The 15,156-nt window shown below is 35.5% G+C and overlaps 1 protein-coding gene across 2 annotated transcripts in view; it reads left to right on the top strand.

Annotated features, from left to right (window-relative positions):
• Window positions 1–7,262: 7,262 nt before the first annotated feature.
• The window catches only part of LOC125682085 (transient receptor potential-gamma protein-like), a 201,279-nt gene continuing 193,385 nt past the window's right edge, over window positions 7,263–15,156 (top strand). For both annotated transcript variants that reach the window (XR_008800026.1, XM_048922484.2), the window contains exon 1: window positions 7,263–8,118. Coding sequence is in view for 1 of the 2 variants with exons in the window: in XM_048922484.2 (XP_048778441.1) it covers window positions 8,095–8,118 (24 nt within the window). In the remaining variant the exon portion in view is untranslated. The remainder of the gene's footprint in view (window positions 8,119–15,156) is intronic.

The following is a 15,156-nucleotide window of genomic DNA, read 5'->3' as shown; positions in this document are numbered from 1 at the left end:
GTGCTTGCAGATGTTCATTTGATATTTGGTACATTGCTTTGCCATAACAAGTTACAGATCAAATTTGAGTTTCGTCTTGGTCCGTTGATTTTTCATTAAGTTATGGTCCTTGGACTTAGAAAAATAGCATGAATTATCAGTTTTCCAGACTTTTTTTGGTTGTGCTATCAGGTATTCATTTGATATTTGGTACATTGCTTTGCCATAACAAGTTACAGATCAAGTTCGAATTTCGTTTCGGTCCGTTGATTTTTCATCAAGTTATGGCCCTTGATGGACTTAGAAAAATAGCAGGAATGATCAGTTTTCCATACTTTTTTTGGTTGTGCTTGCAGATGTTCATTTGATATTTGGTACATTGCTTTGCCATAACAAGTTACAGATCAAGTTTAAGTTTTGTCTCAGTCCATTGATTTTTCACTAAGTTATGGCCCTTGAACTTAGAAAAATAGCATGAATTATTAGTTTTCCAGACTTTTTTTTGACGTGCTTGCAGATATTCGTTTGATATTTGGGACATTGCTTTGCCATAAGAAGTTACAGATCAAGTTCAAGTTTCGTCTTGGTCCGTTGATTTTTCATTAAGTTATGGCCCTTGAACTTAGAAAAATAGCATGAATTATCAGTTTTCCGGACTCTTTTTGGTTGTGCTAGCAGATATTCATTTGATATTTGGTACATTGCTTTGCCCCCCCCCCCCCCCCCCCCCCCCCAATGTAAAAAAAATCAAGGTTGTAGGATTTCAACCAAATTTTATTTCTAGGGTATTTTGATTATACCGTGTCCATTTCCAGGATAAAAAATGTTTTTTTATGTGGCCATTTTGAAGTGGTTGCTATATACAGAAATATTTCAAAGTGTTAAAATCTCTATGACATTTGGGTTAAGTGGTCAATGGAGGATCCAAACTTCATTTCTAATATCACTATCAGTATTTTTCCCCATTCATATTTGAAATGTTTCAAAATGGCTGTCAAAAAATGAAGTTGGTAGGTTTTCAAGCAAACTTAGTCTCTAGGGTGATTTGAGGATCACAAGTTCTTTTCTGTCATCAAAATTTTTCTGTCACCAATTCTGATGTTGGGAGGTGTTCAGAGACATTGGCATTCCAACACAGTTATAGCTTAATTGTTCTTATTATTCTTCTGCTTCTTCTTATTCCGCTTTTTTTATTCTTCTGCTGCTTTCTCGCGCCTAAAGTTTTCTGTAGCTGTTCTCATTAAAGAATATGTTAGCAGGACAATGTATCTAATTGTGGAGAAATGTTTTTGTTTTCAGATTGAAGGGGGTACGTTAGCCTAGGGTACATTGTGGGGGGATCAAATGAGGGTGGGGTCTAACATGGAACTCTATAGGGAAAACTTCATTCCAAAATTCAACAGATTTAACTTGACAAATATGATAGATAGAGTTCTGGGGTCTTCAGAAGTGAGAAGAGAATGACGGGGCCTACAAACTAGTATCAAGGTCAAGGGACTCCAGTGACCTTGACCTCTGACCATGAACATAATTACGAGATGAAATTCATAACTTCAGTAACTTTTTGAATCGTTCCTGAAGTTTCATGAAATATGCATGATTGATTTTATGATGGTTCATTAAGATGGCCGGTTCATGAATTTTGTTCATGAATATATTTATAAAATGTAGTTCATGAACAAATGATGAATATATATGAATAGTTGTAGTGTGAGCCAGGTGCACAACTCAATTCAATGGAATGAACATTCATGAATTGTCATGAACCAAAGATACTTAATTGATCATTCAATTACACATCACATTAATGAATATTGAAACACACAAATCTTTATATAAATGTGACAAAAGCTAAAAAACAGTATTATCAAATATTTATGACATGTTTTAATTTAATTAGAAGAATGGTGTACATGCACAACTTGTCTGTCATGTATTAAAAATATTTTTGATCTTTGTTGGTGTTCCATGGCCACTGTATAGAATCAACAAGTCTAAATATAAATATCAATTGCTTAAGAAAATACAGTTGAACAATTAATGTCTTGGAGATCAGTATGTACAGAAATGGCAAAGTGATATCAGTGAGTTGTCTAAGGGTGAGATATACAGTATTTTCAAAAGTAAATTTGGATTTGAAAAATATTTAAGTGTACTACCTGTAAAAGCTAGAACAATATTTATTTGATTCAGAACTGCAAATCTGACCATCTCCCCGTCTAGACGGGGAGATGGTGTGGTACTTTAGAACATGATAGAATTTGCCACATCTGTAACAAGGGTCTAATAGCTGATGAATATAATTATATTCTGAGTGTCAGTTTTTTGAAGACTGGTGAAAAATAGATATGTATAGAAAATATTATTATCAACTAAACTTTTACAAATTTTCTGTATTATTGTCGGCTGCTGACTAAAATAAACTGATCAAATTGTGTAATTCCATAACTAAAATATATGACCAAGTCTGTCCTCCATGATTCATTTCATTTACCGAAACTTACTCTGCTCTTTTCACGCGTGTACCTTGTATTTTGTCTTTATTAGCTCACCTGAGCTGAAAGCTCACATGAGCTTTTCTGATCGCCTGTTGTCTGTCCGTCTGTCTGTCTGTCTGTAAACTTTTTACATTTTCGACTTCTTCTCCAGAACCACAGGGCCAATTTCAATCAAACTTGGAAACTTTGTTCAAGTGAAGGGCCATGTCCCTTTCAAAGGGGAGATAATCACAAAAATGCAAAAATAGGGTGGGGGCATTTAAAAATTTTCTTCTCAAGAACCACTTGGCCAGAAAAGCTGAAATTTACATGAAAGCTTTCAGACATAGTGCAGATTCCAGTTTGTTAAAATCAAGGCCCCCGGGGGTCGAATGGGGCCACAATAGGGAATCAAAGTTTTACATACAAATATATAGGGAAAATCTTTTAAAATTTTCTTCTCAAGAACCACTGAGCCAGAAAAGCTGATATTTACATGAAAGCTTCCTGACATAGTGCAGATTCAAGTTTATTAAAATCATGGCCCCCAGGGGTATGATGGGGCCACAATAGGGGATCAATTTTTTACATACAAATATATAGGGGAAATCTTTAAAAATCTTCTTCTCAAGAGCCAATGAGCCAGAAGAGCTGAGATTTATATGAAAAGTTCCTGACATAGTGCAAATTCAAGTTTGTTCAAATCATGGCCCCCGCGGGTTTATTGGGGCCACAATAGGGGATCAAAGTTTTACATAGAAATATATTGGGAAAATGTTTAAAAATCATCTTCTCAAGAACCAATGAGCCAGAAGAGCTGAGATTTACATGAACGCTTCCTGATATAGCTACATTTTCAAGTTTGTTCAAATTATGGCCCCCGGGGTTAGGTTGGGGCCACAATAGGGGATCAAAGTTTTACATACAAATATAGGGAAATTTTTTAAAAGTCTGCTTCTCAAGAACCACTGAGCCAGAAAAGCTGATATTTACATGAAAGCTTCGTGACATAGTGTAGATTTAAGTTTGTTAAAATCGATGGCCCCCGGGAGTAGGATGGGCCACAAGGGGGGATCAAAGTTTTGCATACAAATATACAGGGAAAGTCTTTAAAAATCTTCTTCTCAAAAACTACTGGGCCAGAAAAGCTGATATTTACATGAAAGCTTTCTGACATAGTGCAGATTCAAGTTTGTTCAAATCATGGCCCCCCGGGGGTTGAATGGGGCCACAATAGGGGATCAAAGTTTTACAGAGAAAGATATAGGGAACATTTTTTAAAAATCTTCTCAAAAACTACTGGGCCAGGAAAGTGAAAATTTACATGAAAGCTTCCTGGCATAGTGCAGATTCAAGGTGATGAAAATCATGACCCCCTGGGTTAAGATGAGGCAACAATAGGGGATCAAAGTTTTACATACAAATATATAGGGAAAATCATTAAAAATCTTCCTCTGAAAAATCACTGGGCCAGAAAAGTTTACATTCACATGAAAGCTTCCTGACATAGTCCAGATTCAATTTTGAAAAAATCATGGCCCCCGGGAGTAGGTTGGGGCCACAATAGGGATCAAAGTTTTACATGCGAATATGTAGGAATTTTTTTTAAATATGCATGAGCCAAGGTGGCTCAGGTGAGCGATGTTGCCCATGGGCCTCTTGTTGGTATATGTTTTATATAGAACCTTATGTTACTGAGGAAAGCCATTTCCACTTCTTCATTTAATTTTTTAAAATAAAAAACAAAAAATCAGAGAAAAGATAATATTTACTTTTTACTCTATTTGAAATAATCTTCAAATTTGTTTTCAAAAAATTAGATCCTGTACATGTCTATGACTGGAATGTTTAGAGAATTTTATCGACTTCCAAAAATAATGATTATCAGAGAATTAAGGTTGATTGTATCCATGTAGCGGTAATAGGAGGACTCTTTCAAAGTACTTGCACTGAAATAATATCCAAGTACTGTAGCTTTATTTGCTGGAAAAAAATGCAGTTTGTAAAATGACAGGCCAGAATTTAACGCAAAGAGTTAAAATTATATCATGAAAACTTTGCTAAGCTCAACTCAGGTGCATGGTGAAGGTTGGATTCATTCGACCCAATTTAACATTTTAAAGTCTTTTGTGTACTCTTACAATACCTATAAATTCATGCTTACATTTTAAATTTTATATGTACTGAAGGAGGCCAATCTAATTAAAATCAGATCCTAGGATACGCTCAGAATCAATATAATAGGATCTGACATAACCCCATTGGGGGTCATGGCCACATGACCTTTTGCTTAGAATATTCATGAAAACTATCAGCCAGTCAGATTGTGCCATACAGACAATGATGGCTATTCAGGCGGTTCCTGGCAATTCGTAAACAAGTTGCAGTGCTAATCGCTTTCCCACGAAGTTTATTGCACACTATAAAATTGTATATTCTCACATAAATTTAAACTTTTGCAATAATGCCTAATCTATTCCGTCCATACAAACAACAAAATGTACGAGATAAAATACACCCAAATCAAATTAATTGTGAATTGCGATTTATGTATACATATAGGGATGGGTACGATTTGAATAGTTTTCAAAATAGTTTACTTAATTAACGCGAGGGATATAATGCCAGTCGATGTAAACGGTGCATTGTGACGTCATATCTAACTGTGATGTGTTTTTTATCAAACCAAACAATCACAGCCATTTTCCTTGAATTGTAAACACCGACAGTTTCTAAGCTGACATGCTGATTGGCTGATATAAAGTTCATCTGAACATGACCCCTAATCGGGTTGTCAGATCTTCTTATGCAGAGTATAGGGCACGGATGTAAGAAGTCTGATTTTAATTAGATTGTGAAGGAGGCTGTCATCAACTGGTTTTCTAGGACAGTTTACGCTGTTTGCCATTGTTATTTAAGGTTGTCAGCGGTTTCGAGTCATATGCTCGTCTCCAGAATCAAAAATCAAGTACTAAACCAGCTAAAAGATTTTATAAGTATCTCAACTACAACATAAAGCGTGAAGAAAAGGGGGATGAAATGATCCGGCGGTGAAATTACTTTCAACTGGCCCTATATTTTTTTTTAAAAACATGTTTAACTCAGTCAAGCTTATTCTAGTTTCTTAAATTCTAAAGTACAATTTATAGTTTTTCTTTAAAATACATTTTTTTTAAAAACCGGCGAACTCGGGGTGATATAACTTTAAAACCATAACTAGTAGCAACATGGGATCTTCAGAAATGATAAGAGGATGATAGGACCTACACACTAGTATCAAGATCAAGTGACTTCACTAACTTTGACCTCTGATCTTGGAACATAAAATTGGTATTGCCTCAGAATCAGGTCTGATAGAGAAATGGGGTTTTCAGAAATGTTGAAATTAAGGATTTACAAATTAGTACTCCAGTGACCTTCACCTCTTACCTTGAACATAAAAACTGGTGTAACTTGAGAACCAGAATTTATAGAGACATGGGATCTTCAAAAATGATAAGAGGATACAAACTAGTTTCAAGGTTTTAATGACTCGTGTAAATTTGACCTTGATCATAAAAACTGGTATAACTTTAGAACTGGAATTGATAGAAACATGAAATATTCAGAAATGATAAAAAGATGTTGTTACCTACAACTTCCATCTCCAGTGACCTTGACCATAAAAAGTCCTATTACTTTAGAACAATTAAGGATCAGTAGATACATGGAATCTTCAGAAATGATAAAATGGTGTTGTGATCAACCTACAAATTAGTATCAAGGTCAAGTGACTCTAGTGACCTTGATGTCTTACCATGAACATAAAAACATATAACTTCAGAACCAGGTCTAATAGGGACCTTGGATGTTCAGAAATGATGAAAGGATCATGGGACCTACAAACTAGTGTCATGGTCAAGTGACTCCAGTGACCTTGACCTTGATTATAAAATCATTTATAACTTTACAACTGGGACTGATAGAGATAAGGGATCTTCAGAAATGATGAGAGAATTTTGGGACCTACAAACGAGGATCAAGGTCAAGTGATGCCAGTTCTACTGACGGAAACAAAGGGATTTTTTTTTTTAATTTCAAAATCAAGGTCTTTGTGTTCTAGATTTTTTTTAATGAAATTAAAATTGGCGGGATTTTGTGCAAGGGAGTTAATTAATGTGGTGGGAAATAGTAGTTCACCGAAAAAGCCCACTTTTATTCAGCCTTTACTTTGTTTGGGAAACTTTAGAATCAGCAGATTATAATCATATCTTGTTAACACATTGGTTTAATTGAGATGATAAATTTTCACCCAAATCTGCATATTGCCTAAAGAATGTTTGTCAACTGACAGAACTGCAATTTGCTTGCTCAATTCTATTTATATCAAATCAAAAGGGGATCAGATGTAGTTGGGGAATTTATTGGAAAATCTGGGATATATAAAGGCATTGGTATTAGAAAATCAGGGATGCTATACAATTTGTCTTTGTAGAAAATTCCCATGGGGATTGAGAATTCCTCAGTCTAGCTTATTCGATATGAAATGAATTAATGACTGACAATAATCAGCCTCTGTTGTAGCAGTATCTATGGTATGTTTACACAAGCTCTATCTCAGCCTTGCAGATGATTGTTTTTATTACAAATTGGTGCAGTGTTGAGACTGGGGAACCATTAGCTTATGGGAGATAAGTCAGGTGATGTTGGGTCACAGGTCAAAACACTTTCATGAGAGTGTTAATGTAAATTCCATTGTCCATTAAAAGCATTGCAAGTGCACTTGTATCAATACCAAGACTGCTCATTAACGACTATTATCAGATATACTGTGATGATCATTGGTCATGGGTGGACTTAGAATAACATTAATGTATTAAAAAGACTTATTTTTAAGTTTTGTACCAGTGGATTGTACTCCTAAATTAGGACAGTCTCATTTTATGATGATAATGACATTTTCTCTCCTTTAATTCGACAATTTCAGCTGCAGTGTGCTGGATGGTTTTTGTGTCTATCAGAAAATGTGAGGAGATTCATTTTGTTTTTATGTGATTTATAAAGCCTCATCATGATGCCAAGTACATTAGTGAAAAGTGCAGCTAACAAAATCTTTTATGTATCAACTGCATCTTTTTGATGTACTTTGAAAAGTGTTGAAAATCTAGCCTCCCTTTTGAATGTGACCAGCACATAATATGGGAGATTGAAGGGGAAAATAGATACAAGTGAATTATAACTATCTGTGGGCCCAGAGGACTTGGCCAGGCTTTTGATGAATGATTTGATTTATGCCATTGTTTTAGTGAAAAATGTTTTGATGTGATTTAAAGAGAACTGCTCTTCTGAGTTATATACTGTCTAGTATTTCGGTGTTTTTGGTCCCTGTACTTTATACACTGAACAAAAATTCAATAACTGATGGGATTAATTCATTGTTAGAGAAACATGTGAATTGAATTTCTATTACTGGGGACAAAAGTTTTACTTTCTGTGTTTGTCATAGTTACATGGTGATTTGCGTGCAACAGGTGTGAAACTGTCAATGTATAATGTTTTGCTCAGAGAGGTATGCTGTGCTGTGTTGACATAATATGAACCCCTTCATCATTTCATCTCATTTGGATAATTAACGGCTGTGATTGACAGGAATATTGCAATGGACAGTTTGGATGACTTGAAGGTGGGCATATCAATTTAAATTAATCCATGCATCCATCTGTGCACATCATTGATTTGGAAAATAAATCTTTGATGAATAGGGTTTCTGAGTGCATGTATAAATCAGGTACTGCAGGTATAATATGTCATACACAATCAACTCTTTGCAATCTTGGTGCTTTAAATAAAAAATATCTAAAATGCATTGTGTATCTTGTATGATCCTCTTAAATTTACGTCAAATAACTATCCCATTTCTGTTCTCATGGAGCCGGTTGCGCTGAAGCTCAGTGGTAAAGCATTTGCTTTGTAATTGGGAGGTTGTAAGTTTGAGCCCTGCCCGTGCCATGGCCATGTCAAACCTAAGACATATTGATTGCCCCTTTGCCAAACACCCAGCATTTGGAGGTGAGAATTGTGGGCCTTTTAGATGACTTTAAAAATGGAGGTCCTGTGTTCCAGCAGGTGTTGGCACATTAAAGAACCCTTACTGCTATGGCCGTAAGCATTATAAGCATAGGTCTAAATTTGTGGTACTTCATCTACAGCTTAAGTGACATCTCTATATGAGTGAAACATTCCCGATGGGACATAAAACAAAGAAATAACCAAACCAACTATATTCTTACGATCGTGTAGTGTATGACAGCTTGGCGAGAGTTCTATAATTGTCATCAAAAGGAAGTTTTTTGACTTTCCTAGATGGTCGAGTGGTCTAGCGTGCTGGTTCTGTAGGTCGTGAGTTCAAACTCGAGTAGGGTGACCATATAATGTATAGTGGATTTCTCGGTACTTTATACAGTGGAACCCCGTTATTATGTTTCTCATTTTTCCACAAGAAAATAATGTAATATTAATACTGCGGGCAACGTAATAAAAGTTGCCAGTGAAATCCGTTTAAATAGTATATCTTCTGCTGATACTACATAGAAAGGGTGTGTGTGTGTGTGAATACTGTACATCTTTACTGTTTTAACTTCTTCTTGATAACTACCATTCCAATTCTTTTCAAATTTGATATGATTAAGCATCTTTGGGATGAGGGGGACATAAATTGTAAATTTCAGGACTCCTGCACTCCTGGGATCTAATCCTTTGCGAAAACTTTAATAATAGTTCTTGAATTATCCAGAACTTTTCATGAATTGTTTTTGAACAATTATTCTAGAACATGCTTAAACTGTAACTCAGCAGTTCTTGAACTTTTTTGCGATGTTCCTAAAATAACAAATGAGACAGGAATTTAACATTTCAGGAATAGCACGTACCTGAACTCAGATGTTGAAGAACATGGAATTTTTGAAGAATTGATTTATAAGAACCGATGAAGAACTGATGTTCTTGAACTGATCAAGAACCCGGGTGTTCCTGAATAATTCTGGTAATTTCCTGAAATGTTAAATTCTTGTCTCATTTGTTATTTCAGGAACAGTTTTGGTAAAATGCATGAACAAATATAAGGTCTGTTCATAGAAGAGTTCATGAACACCAAATCAGGAACATGACATGAACTACACAAGAACAGGTGTTCTTGAATAAGTCTGGTAATTTCCTGAAATGTTAGATTATTGTCTCATGTAATCTTTCAGGAACAGTTCTGGTAAAATGCATGAACAAACTAAGGGCAGTTCATGAACATGTTAAAAGAACATTTCAAGAATTAAATGGGTATTGGACTTTACCAAAACAAGTACTACAAAGCACACACTTTCCTGTGAAATGTAATGTTTATATTATATATATCCTTATAAACTTTCAGAGTAATTACGTAAGCTCTGTAAACAATTGAACAGATTGTTTCTACACTGAAAATTGATGAAACCAGACACCTATAATCACAGAAGTTCAGAAGTTGAATCTTTCACTTGCTCAATATTTGGAAACAGCAATCGATTTCATCCGCAACAACTCAACTGTCAGTTCCATCCATTTTTCATGTAATTCAGAGGGCCTAGCTGTACTCACAAACACATGTCACAGTCTCAGTAGACTAGCTGTACTCACAAACACATGTCACAGTCTCAGTAGACTAGCTGTACTCACAAACACATGTCACAGTCTAAGTAGACTAGCTGTACTCACAAACACATGTCACAGTCTCAGTAGACTAGCTGTACTCACAAACACATGTCACAGTCTCAGTAGACTAGCTGTACTCACAAACACATGTCACAGTCTCAGTAGACTAGCTGTTCTCACAAACACATGTCACAGTCTCAGTAGACTAGCTGTACTCACAAACACATGTCACAGTCTCAGTAGACTAGCTGTACTCACAAACACATGTCACAGTCTCAGTAGACTAGCTGTACTCACAAACACATGTCACAGTCTCAGTAGACTAGCTGTACTCACAAACACATGTCACAGTCTCAGTAGACTAGCTGTACTCACAAACACATGTCACAGTCTCAGTAGACTAGCTTGGGTTCACTAGTCGGGGCATGGATTGGATAAAGTGTTGTTCTTCGTTTTAACTTTTAAGTGGAAATATTCACACTTGCCTGTATCTGACTTTCATGAAGAACAGGGAACACTCTGAAAAAAAAAAAAATACAAATAATAATAATAACCCCCCCAAAAGACTAGCTATGTTTACGCACTGCTCAATGTAGGAGGAATCAACAGAACCAGTACAATCTCTATATTTAGCTAAACAGATTTATCAAGCTTAATACAGATTGATAAAGCTATAAATATGAAATAGCCTAGCTATAAGCATGATTAGATTTTGCTACTTCAAACCTATTATCAAATCAAATTCTAAAAGCATAAAAATCAAATTTTACCAAGTAAAGACTTTTTTTTAGGTCACCAGAGTTTACTCAGGTGACCTAGCTATTGCAATTGGTTCTCGTCCGTTGCCATGTGTCAACAATTGAACATTTTTACCTTCGTCTTGATAACTACCATTCCAATTATTTTCAAATATGGTATGAAGCATCTTTGAGACAAGGGGGACATACATTTTTCAGGATCCCTGCTCAGGGCCCTAAGGGCGGTGCAAAAACTGTCCAAAATTGACCAATTTTCAAAAATCTTCTCTAGAACTGCACTTGTAAGAAAAACTAAATGCATATAGTGATGTAGAGCAGGAAGACTTACTTGACTTAGTCCTCTTCGTCCCTTACGGAACATAGGGCTGAAACAGTCATCCTCCATCTAACTCTGTTTTGAGCAATTTAATTGGCTTCTCTCCAGGTGGTTGTAATGTTATCTAGTTCTTTCAGCCTTGTTCTTCTCCAGCTGTGTGTTGGTCTCCCTTGTCTCCTGCATCCCTGTGGATTCCAGTCCAACGCCTGTTTTGTTATGTTGTTCACAGGTTTTCTCAAAGTATGTCAAATCCACTGCCAAGATCATTTTTTGATTTGTTCATCCACTGGGTCTTGCTTTGTTTGAATATAGAGGTTCTTGTTACTAATGGTTCGAGAGCAGGAAGGCCTCAACCAAAATTATAAATTTCATGATCCCCGGGGTAGGGGTTCTGACCCCAGGGTGGCCCAAACTTATTATATAGTGTTTATGTGTAGCTACTGCCTGATATCTCCGTGGACGGCCTCTTAGATAACATCTTTTTTAGTGCTATTGACACTAGATTGAAACTAAATGGATATTTAAAAAGAGGAGGTAGGCCTTTACCAAAATTGTAAATTTAATGATCCCAAGGGTAGGGGTTTTTGTATTAGGGTGGGGCCAATATGTTCAGTTATTAAATGTGTGAACAATAGACATTTTAAACTTCTTTTTGATAACTATCACTCCAATTCTTTTCAAAATTGGCATGAAACATCTTTTGAACAAGGGGGAAATAGATATGAAATTTCAGGATTCCTGCAGCCCTGGGGCCTTAGGGGCAGGGCAAAAACTTCCCAAAATTGACCAATTTTCAAAAATATTTTCTAGAACTGCACATAGGTAAGAAAATTAAACTAAATGCATATATAGTGATGTAGAGCAGGAAGACCTCTGCCAAAATTGTAAATTTCATGATCCCCGGGGTAGGGGAAACACTTAGATAGCATCTTCTTTAGTGTTACATGTATTAGTCACCTACCGACGAAGTCGAAGGGGACTTTAGGTTTGCGCTCCGTCCGTCTGTCCATCAGTTCAGTTTTCCACACTTTTTTCTGTTCTTGCAGATATATTTATTTGATATTTGGTACATTATGCTTTGCCATAAAAAGTTACAGATAAAGTTCGAATTTCATCTCGGTCCGTTGATTTTTCACTAAGTTATGGCCCTTGGACTTAGAAAAATAGCATGAATTATAAGTTTTCAAGACTTTTTTTGCAATTGGTTGTCGTTCGTCGTTGTGCGTTGTCCGTTAACAATTGAACATTTTTAACTTCTTCTTGATAACTATCATTCCAATTCTTTTCAAATTTGGTATGAAGCATCTTTGGAACAAGGGGAACATAAATTGTAAATTTTAGGATTCCTGCACCCCTGGGGCCTTAGGGGCGGAGTAAAAACTGCCCAAAATTGACCAATTTTCAAAAATCTTCTTCTCTAGAAGAACCGCATATGTTTAAGAAAAACTAAATGCATAGCAGGAAGGCCTCTATCAAAACTGTAAATTTAGGGTAGGGGTTCTGAACTCAGGGCGGGGGCCAAACTTACTACAGACTCTGAAGCGTGCTACTACACCACTTGCATGGAACAGTACGAAACGATTCTTACACAGAACGGTGAATGGTTTGCACGAAACGCTGAATGATCTGCACGGAATGGTTAATGGTCTGCATGAAATGCTTCGCATGAAATGCTGATCACTTTGTAGGCATGGCTTGGAACGTTTTTTGAACGGTCTGCATGAAACGTTAGGCGTGGCCTGCACGCTTTGATTTTTTTAAGGTAATATTTGGTTCAAATAGTTTCAATATACATGTATGGCAGTATTCTAGATATTAAAACAACATTGAGATAGAAATGGTAATGATTCATTTTAAAATGATTGCTCATGCATGTACGACATGGTAAATTTCATTTTAATAATTTACTTATTAGATCAATGACTTATGAATATTTTTTCATTTATTTTGGAAATGAAAGAAAAATATGCAAAAATCGTATCGTCACGGAATATTGATTAATCAAATTTTATTGATTTATTGCATTCAAGGGAGGAAAATAGTAGTACTCAGAAAAAGCCACTTTTATACAGCCAGTACTTCGTTTGGGAGACTTTTAATAATCGGTAGATTATAAACATATCTTGTTAAATGTGTGAACAATGGAAATTTTTTAACTTCTTCTTGATAACTACCATTTCAATTCTTTTCAAACTTAGTAGGAAGCATCTTTGGAACAAGGGGGACATAAATTATAAATTTCAGAACTCCTGCTCCCCTGGGGACTTAAGGGCAGAGGAAAAATTGTCAAAAATTGACCAACTTTCAAAAATCTTCTTCTCTAGAAGTGCACATGTGTAAGAAAAACTAAATACATAGTGATGTAGAGACGGAAGTCCTCTACGAAAATTGTAAATTTCATGATCCCCAGGGTATTGTTCTGAACCCAGGGCGGGACCAAACTTACTATATATAGTGTTTATGTCTAAAACACATAAATAACATCTTTAGCGTTAATCCTGTGGGGATCCGGGTTAGAATAGGTCCTCAGTAACCCCTTACTTGTCGTAAGAGGCAACTAAATGGGGCGGTTCTTTGGATGAGACTGCAAAAACGAGGTCCCATGTCACAGCAGGTGTGGCACGATAAAGATCCTTCCCTGCTCAAAGGCTGTGAGCGCCGAGCATTAGGCATAAATTTTGCAGCCCTTAAATTCACTGGCAGTGGTGACGTCTCCATAGGAGTAAAAGATTCTCGAGAGGGACGTTAAACAATATTTAATCAATCATCAATCTTTAACGCTATTGATACTAATTTGAAACTAAATGGTTACTTAGAAGGAGCAGTTAGTCCTTTACCAAAATTGTAAATTCCATGATCCTTGGGGAAAGGGTTTGGTTTCAGGGTGGTGTCAAAATTATAATAATTATTTGAAGTTTGCTGATACTGTGTAAAATCTAAATGCATAGTTAGGAAAAGCAGAAAAGGATGTACAAAAAATGGTGAATTTCACAACCCACGGTTTTGACTCTAGGATGGGTCCAAATTAGTCATATCTTTTAATGTTAATGCACATATTTTTTAATGTAAATTTAAGCCTTAAATTTCATTAGTGTATGCACTTTTGAGGACATTGAAATTTTAAGAACATATTTTGTTTCATGCTGTTGCTGAACATTAGAATTAATTAGCTTAGATATTGAGAACAAGAATTTTTTTCTAGATTTCATAGCCATTGGGAGTAGTGATACTTTTTCACTAGTACTCAGGTGGCTTATAAGGCCTGTGGGCCTCTTGTTTAGATATATTTGTACTCTAGCAATTTTGAAAATGCATTCAAATTAAGGTAGCTCATTACACTAAAATTTTATTTAATGGCTCGTTAATACACTTCTAATGAAGTATGATTTTACCATCGAAAGAGTGATACAAGCTCTCAATTATTTAAGATGAATTTTCTGTGATTTTTCCTGGAATGATAAAAAATGTGTTTTATTTGCAAATAAGAGATTCTTGAGTCCAAATTTCGCTTTGATTTGATGCATGATATGAATATCTAATAAATCATGCCGATTCAGATATAAACGTTCTAATGTTTTAGAAAAAAATATTTATGAAAATTGAAAATGCTATTTGCTAATATTTTTTAAATCTACGGATAAAATCTTCAAAAAACATGTCAGTTAGAAAAGATATATATCGAAGAAATTATTATAAAAAGAAATTGAAACGAAATGACCAAATTTTAGATAAAAAACTGTGCATTATGAAAATTAGTATAATTTTTCTATATTTATTGTTTATATTTATAAAATCTAAACAATTGATAAAAGTGATGTTTTTGAACAATATCGGATAGTACCCGACTCAGATGCACAGACTTTTTCATGTTAAGTGAACACATGTTGTTTATTGAAGTGTTCGTACGCACGAGTTTTACTGGCCAATACTGTTTGGAGTAAGAGGTGTAAAAGGTTTGTTTGGACAC

Source organism: Ostrea edulis, chromosome 2 (genome assembly GCF_947568905.1).
Source record: "Ostrea edulis chromosome 2, xbOstEdul1.1, whole genome shotgun sequence".
NCBI classification, from domain to species: Eukaryota; Metazoa; Mollusca; class Bivalvia; order Ostreida; family Ostreidae; genus Ostrea; species Ostrea edulis.
The sequence above is the reverse complement of the archived record's forward strand: the minus strand, read 5'-3'. Positions and strand labels throughout refer to the sequence as shown.